At 43.4% G+C, this 7,560-nt stretch overlaps 1 protein-coding gene across 1 annotated transcript in view; it reads right to left on the bottom strand.

The window, feature by feature from the left end:
* NNMT (nicotinamide N-methyltransferase) overlaps positions 1–2,462 on the bottom strand; it is a 17,216-nt gene extending 14,754 nt beyond the window's left edge. The window contains exons 1-2 of the mRNA XM_007106621.3: positions 2,140–2,462; positions 726–933 (exon numbers count right to left, since the gene is read on the bottom strand). Of these exons, the coding sequence (XP_007106683.1) occupies positions 726–933; positions 2,140–2,293 (362 nt within the window). The 5' untranslated portion in view covers positions 2,294–2,462. The remainder of the gene's footprint in view (positions 1–725; positions 934–2,139) is intronic.
* Between the last annotated feature and the right edge of the window lie 5,098 nt (positions 2,463–7,560).

Here is a 7,560-nt window from a genome sequence, read left to right on the forward strand (position 1 = left end):
GCCTGTCCTCCGCAACGGGAGAGGCCACAGCAGAGGGAGGCCCGCATACCACAAAAAAAAAAAAAAAAAAATTTACTTATAGATAGGGTACTATAAGATTTTGATCATTAGTTGTCAATATGTAAAGCCCTAATTTTATGGATGGTGAGTAACAAATTCTTTTCAAATAATTCCTTTATGCTGCTAATCTCAGTTTAAAAACTTAGTCAGATTTTTGTTATATCTGGTGGTGTCAGCATTAGCCACTTTCACAGCAGAGATCTATGCATTTGGATGGCTAGCAACAGAGTGTCACTAGGGTGGCAAGCCCTGACCTGAAACCTTCTAGCGAGGAGCTGGTTTGGCCTCTTACTTGAAGTTTTCCTAAAACAAGGTCCTACAGTATCTGGCCTGCACACTGCTTCCATACACAGGCCTGGAAAGGTTTTGTAACCACTCATCTTGGCTCAGTAACCAACTCTTCAGTTTTTTCAGCTATGTCTTCTGCAGTTCTGGTGCACATACACACACACACGCGCCCACGTGCGCATGCACAACACGCATGTGCTTCACTCTCGTTCTCTCTCTCTAGCTCTCTCTTTCTCCATTTGGATTTCTCTTTGGTCCCTCTCTCTCTGTTTCCTATGCTTTTCAACTTGGACTCTAAGGATAATTTTTGGTTCTGAAAAATGAACTGGCACCCAGGTACCCTAAGAAAGCCAGGAAGCAGACCCGAGTTTCTCTACCTGTTCCCTTCAAGCTCACACACATAGGTCACCACTGGGGACCAGTCAAAGGCCCCTGGCTCCTTCTTCAGCCACTTCTCCAGCTCCTGCAGGTTCTGATCAGTATAGTCAGTGGCGATGATCTCCTTGAAGGATTCACAAGCAGAGAGGAGCTGATAGATGGTGGGGCCAGAGCCAATGTCGATCAGGAGGTCTCCCTTCACACCATCTGGTTTAGAGGAGGGAATGAGGAAGGGAGTCAGGCATCATATGGTGGCAGATAGAGCTGATTTGCACTCTGTTTGCCAGGACTATGCCGGGGAGCCCCAAGGAGAGCCCCAAAGACAGACCATCTCTCTAGTCACCCCTCTTCCCTCAATGTCTCTTTTTAAAACATTTTTTACTTTCCATTCCCCATTCAAGGGTGGAGCATGTTACTGGTATATTTTTAGCTCTAGGAGGAGGAAAAAAAAGATCTGCATCTGGTGTACAGACCCCTGATCCAGAAAGACTGCTACACAGATAATGTAAAAACTATTAAGGAATGCTTTGAGAGAAAGTTAAAATTTTTTAAAAATTGAGTTTTTATAATGTCTTTCTCCAAAAAGCATCCAGTTCTTCAAAAAGCATCCTCCCTTCATGGGAGGTCTTTATCTCATGCACATTCACAACATTCCTTTGAGTTAGGGATAGAATAATTACGAGAATCTCCATTTCTTTTTTTTTTAAGATTTTTTTTTGATGTGGACCATTTTTAAAGTCTTTATTGAATTAGTTACAATATTGCTTCTGTTTTATGTTTTGGTTTTTTGGCCATGAGACATGTGGGATCTTAGCTCCCCAATCAGGGATCGAACCCGCACCCCCTGCATTGGAAGGCAAAGTCTTAAACCACTGGACCATCAGGGAAGTCCCTAGAATCTCCATTTCTTTTTTTTTTTTTTTTGCAGTACGTGGGCCTCTCACTGCTGTGGCCTCTCCCTTTGCGGAACACAGGCTCCGGACGCGCAGGCTCAGTGGCCATGGCTCACGGGCCCAGCTGCTCCGCGGCATGTGGGATCTTCCCGGACCGGGGCACGAACCCGCGTCCCCTGCATCAGCAGGCAGACTCTCAACCACTGCGCCACCAGGGAAGCCCTCCATTTCTTAAGTGAAATGTCTGGCTAGTGACCTAGCAAATCAATGTAGAATCAAGGACAGAACTCCAGTTTTTGGATTACCCTCTTGCAGGGCCAAAGGAGATAATGGATATAAAAACACTTTGTAAACTGTAAAATTTCCACCCCAATGTTAGTCTTTACCCTAGTTAAATGAATGGGTGATGCCAAAAGGGCTGTCAAATAACAATGATTAGACACAAAAGAGTCATGTCCTGAGACTCTCTCTATATAACTCACATTTGGAGGGGAGACACACAGACAACAGACAAACTTACCTAGGCAAAATATCTTGAAAAGATTTTTCAGAAGATGCCTAAGAATCTGTTTTTCTGCAGAGTGTCTGGACCCAAAGTTATAATATTTTTCTAGATAAGCCTGAGGGTTAAAATGGCTCAGATAAGTGTCCTTGGAGGTGAAGCCAGATTCCATTGTGTCTCACTCCTGTGCCAACAGTCCACTGCCCTCCTTCTCTCCCCTCCAGAAGCCAGGGAGACACCGTGCAGAAATTGTCTTCCTGAGTCTCTGGCTATCAATATTTCTTCCATCAGTTTAGCCCATCCCTTAGAGGTAGATGTTTAGTTAAACACTAACTGAGAGAAATATGCCAAAAATGTTTTAGCAGTTCTAGGAAGTGATGAAGTTCCTGGGGAAGGGAGCCTAAAAGAAGGGGGAAGGGAGCCTAAAAGAAGGGGGAAGGGGAAGGGGAAGGGGGAGGGCTATGAGCTGTATGCAATGCTCCGCCAAGGGGTGAAGTTCAGCTGCAAGGGATTAGAGACAAGAAGACTCGCCTGGGCTCACCAGGGAAGTTATTTAACTCATAGAAGGACCTCTAGGTTCAGACAGACGGCTCACCTTCCCATGGCACCATCATTCTTCTTGCAGTGATTGTCCCAGGAAAGAGAGTCACAAATAATGGTTTAAATTTAAACAACTTAAGAAAGAAAAGAAAAGAAAAAGAAAAAAGGGAAAGATGAGGAGAGGAAATGTGCTCAGGGCTAAGGTATGTTGGCTAAAGAAGGCATCTCAGATGAAGTCTGGAAAGAGAGTAAAAGAGCAATTTTTAAAAACTAGATCAATTAACTCTCTCCTTGTACTCCACACACCCCTTCATCCCCTCTCTGTAGTCTGCAGCTTCACCATCTCCCCCAGTGCCATTTCTCAGCAACTGGCAAGCACCTCCTCCCCAGCCCCCCACTCTTTCATGTCAATCCATATCCTGACAGTTCTTTCAAAGTGAATTTTAAGCCCTGTACTTCCTTTAAGAATTCCTTAAATTCCCGATTCTGAACTCCTACTGCCCTTAGAATTAGTTCAGCTAGCCAAGCATTTGATTTTGTGGTGTCAGGTATTTGTTCCTGGTTTGTTTGTTTATTTTTTGCAGTACGCGGGCCTCCCTCTGCTGTGGCCTCTCCGGTTGCGGAGCACAGGCTCCGGACGCGCAGGCTCAGCGGCCATGGCTCACGGCCCAGCCGCTCGGCGGCATGTGGGATCTTCCCGGACCGGGGCACGAACCCGTGTCCCCTGCGTCGGCAGGCGGACTCTCAACCACTGTGCCACCAGGGAAGCCCTGTTCCTGGTTTTGTCTGTGTCAATTTTACTTCCCAAACTAAATTTTACAGTATGATGCACTAAAAAACCACCTCCTTTAGTTCAAGGACCATGGCTCAGTTCTCTTTATAACCCCTACTGCACATCACTGGGGGTTCTACCTAACAGGTGTTCAAAACACTGAACGATTAGTTGACTGTTGTCATATTGTACCAAATGCAATTGCGGCAAATTCATGGTATTCCATGGGTGATGACTTAGTAAGGGCCCATTTGGTTACAAGGCAAAGAGACTCACACAAAGAAGCTCAGGGAATTATTAATAGGAGACCATAATGGAAATAAATTGCAGGGTATCTAACTGAGTCTCATGGACCAAAAAAATCATTAGGCAGCTAATCTCTCTCTCTTTCTTCCCCTTCATTTTCTTCATCATCTTCTTCTTCTTCCTCCTCCTCTTCTTTCCTTCTTCTTCTTCTTCTTCTTCCTCCTCTTCCTCTTCCTCTTCCTCCTCCTCCTCCTCCTCCTCCTCCTCCTCTTCTTCTTCTTCTTCCTCCTCCTCCCTCCTCCTCCTCCTCCTCCTCCTCCTCCCTCCTCCTCCTCCTCCTCCTCCTCCTCCTCCTCCTTCTTCTTCTTCTTCTTCTTTTTCTTCCTCCTCTTCTCTCTCTCTCCCCCACTCCCTTCTGTGCAAACTGGCTTCTTCTTTTGAGCATCCACTATACACATGGCTCCATTCTGGCCATTCCATATGGTGGCCCTGGCCCCTGAGCTTAGAGAACCCTCTGACTCATCTCCTCACAGCTGGCTGACTATGTCTGCATGGTGGTGGGGGGAGTAAAGGACCTTTTCACCTCCAATTGCAGCAACTGAGATGGGACAGACAAATTGTCTCAGGTTATTGCAACTGCTGGATCTTCAAAAGTCAAATCACAGACTTGAAGGATATAGAATCAAAACAATGTGTCTTTGGGAGTGGTTGTGAGGGGCTGCTGCACCACTGGTACTTCCTGCTTCTCCTGACTGCCCTGGGGATGGAATACAGCAGGAAGCATCCAGAACTCAGCCAAAAGACAGAAATTGCCATCCTGATTTGCTACCAACAATTTGTATGAAAATGGCAGTTAGAAAAACTAACTTTTGAGATTCTTAAGCCTCAGTTTGGGTGTGTAAAATGGGGATAATAAGGGAGGAAAAAATTCTCCTCTACCCCCTTAGGGTCTCTTTCTGGACCTAAGAATTAAATGGACATAAGACAGGTTAACAGGAGAAATGAATATACATTTAATAAATTTTTTTACATGTACAAGGGTGTCTTCACAAGAGAATGAAGACCTGAAGATGTGAGCAGAGCAGGGAGCTTTTAGAACTTTTAGACAAAGAAATAATAAATGTGTGAAGAATTGACAAGACAAAGCCATTTGGGGTGGGATACTAAATGGTAAAGAAGTAACTAAGAAGGTAAAGGTTGGTTCAACAAAGTTTGTTTGTACAGATTTCTCAGCCCCAAATTCCCTGTCTCTGGTGATTGAAATGTCTTCTTTCCTCCCGGTATAGGGAGGGTATCTTTCATATGGGAGTTTTATCTCCTGCTTTCAGGAAGAAAAAGAAGCATCAGAGTATCCTTGTACCTGCTGTTTCTTTTTTTAAAAAAGTATTAATTTATTTTATTTATGGCTGTGTTGGGTTTTTGTTGCTGTGTGCAGGCTTCCTCTAGTTGCGGTGAGCTGGGACTACTCTGTTGCAGTGCCCACATGCCTAGAGCCCGTGCACTTCAGTAGTTGTGGCACGAGGGCTCAGTAGCTGTGGTTCGTGGCTCTCGAGCGCAGGCTCAGTATTTGTGGAGCATGGCTTAGTTGCTCCGCGGCACGTGGGATCTTCCTGGACCGGGGCTTAAACCTGTGTCCCCTGCACTGGCAGGCAGATTCTTAACCACTGTGCCACCAGGGAAGTCCTGTACTTGTTGTTTCTTAAGTGCCTTTAATTCAAAATAATGAATACGCCAAAGTGGTATACTTTAGGGTGATATATTTTGGTTTCCTTCAATAGTATCTTTCCTATTCAAAGTTCTCTGTTCAAGGTATTGAGAAATTTAAATCATAGCTTCCCTTACATTGAATCCTTACATTGGGAAATGTACCCGATGCCCACTGATGGATCAATTTACCAGGGAGCTTTAAAAATAATGTTTCTATAGCTTATATGTGGCCTTGATACTGTTGTACCCCTTTCCCCTTCATAATTCATTTTTCCCACCCTTTTCAGAAGCCACCAAGGTTGATAGTCAGAATCAGATTTCACTATATATAGAAATCTGCTTCCTCATAATGGCCCTCTACCCACTCTTACATGAATGTTTGTTATAATTATGAATGTTTGAATGCACGTATAGAGGAAGAAGCAAAGATCAAGAAGGAAAGAGAAAGGGAAGAAAGAAGGGAGAGTGAAAGGGTGGGAAGGAAGGCGAAATGAAAGAAAGAAAATATGCCATTCCCATCTAATCTGGGAGCTTGGTCCACTGGTAGCTTCTCTTCGCATGTGGTCAGCTGATAAAGTATTTGGTTCATTATCTCAGGTCATGACCTCATGAGAAAATAGTTCTATAATATTTAGTGCACAAAAAAATCAAAGTAGTGGGGCACTCTTTCCCAAAATACCATACCCTAGACTCCAGAAGCTAGATCAACTCTCTTCCTAGAATATACTATACAAACCCAAAACATAAACATTGCTTACTTTTTTTTTAGAAAAAAGATTCTACGTATTGACATATCAGTTTCCAGTAATAGGTCTGACTAGCTCTCAAGACATACCCTCTTTCTGAAAACCACTAAAAGTATTATTGTAGATACAGATATATCATATTTTTATACATTTTATTATATATGTGTGTGTGTGTGTATAACTGTAGAGAAGTTTAACCAACTACAAGATATAATTTTTAAAATTTATTTATTTATTTATTTATTTTTGGCTGCGTTGGGTCTTTGTTGCTGTGTGCAGGCTTTCTTTAGTTTCGGCGAGTGGGCGGCTACTCTTCGTTGCAGTGTGCAGTCTTCTTATTGTGGTGGCTTCTCTTGTTGCAGAGCATGGGCTCTAGGCACGTGGGCTTCAGTAGTTGTGGCGCATGGGCTTAGTTGCTCTGCGGCATGTGGGATCTTCCTGGACCAGGGCTTGAACCCGTGTCCCCTGCATTGGCAGGCGGATTCTTAATCACTGTGCCACCAGGGAAACCCCCAAGATATAACTGAAGAGAGAATTTGTAAATTGAAAGATAGGCTAAAAGATATTATCCAAAACGTATACGAGAGAGAAAGAGAAATGGAAAATATGAAAAAGAAAGAGTATGAAGTGAAAAGGTCTAACATGTTAAATTAGAGTCCCTGATGGAAAAAAGATATACAATGAATCAGAGTAACATTTGAAGAGGTAAAGACAGAGAATTTTCCAGAACTGATGAAAGTACTATATCAGAGTCTAGTCAAGAGACAGAAATTTGAACTGGAAAAATTTAATATAAGTTTAATATAAAGAATTATTAACTAAGTTTAAAAATGGTTTACTACTAAGAGGGTAAAAAAGAACTCTAATGTATACCTTAGAGTTACAGAGGTGGCAAATGTAAAAAGCCACTGGGAATGAAGGGAACCAGGGACAAAGTTGGATATTTAGAGTACAGGCCGTAGAACTGAGAGTCACAGCTCTGATGAGAAAGCACAGCTGCTGCACGGATGGTGTCCAGCTCAGGAATCCAAGAAATGCCACTATGCGGATCAGACATGCACTGGGCCTCTGGCTCAGTGAAGACAGTCATTGCTAGAGACTGCTCTCAGGACCACAAGCCCACCACCAGACCTCAGGAAATAAACCCCAGGAAATAGCAAGTCTCTTTCTCCTTCTCAAGCTTTGTGTGTCTCTCCAGCATCCCCCGCTGGCAGAACATAACAAAGAGGCAGCTGGCAAAGAACAACTGTGTTTGCAGAATCTAGCTCTCACATCACAAAATACAGAAGGGTGGGATGGAGCTGTGAAGCAATGAATTTATAACAGGCACAATTATCAATACACAGAAACAATCATAGGTAACATTCATGGAGCGCTTATTTTGTGCAGCTGCTGTTCTACGTACTTTACAAATATTAACTCATTTAA

Source organism: Physeter macrocephalus, chromosome 16 (assembly GCF_002837175.3).
Source record: "Physeter macrocephalus isolate SW-GA chromosome 16, ASM283717v5, whole genome shotgun sequence".
NCBI lineage: Eukaryota > Metazoa > Chordata > Mammalia > Artiodactyla > Physeteridae > Physeter > Physeter macrocephalus.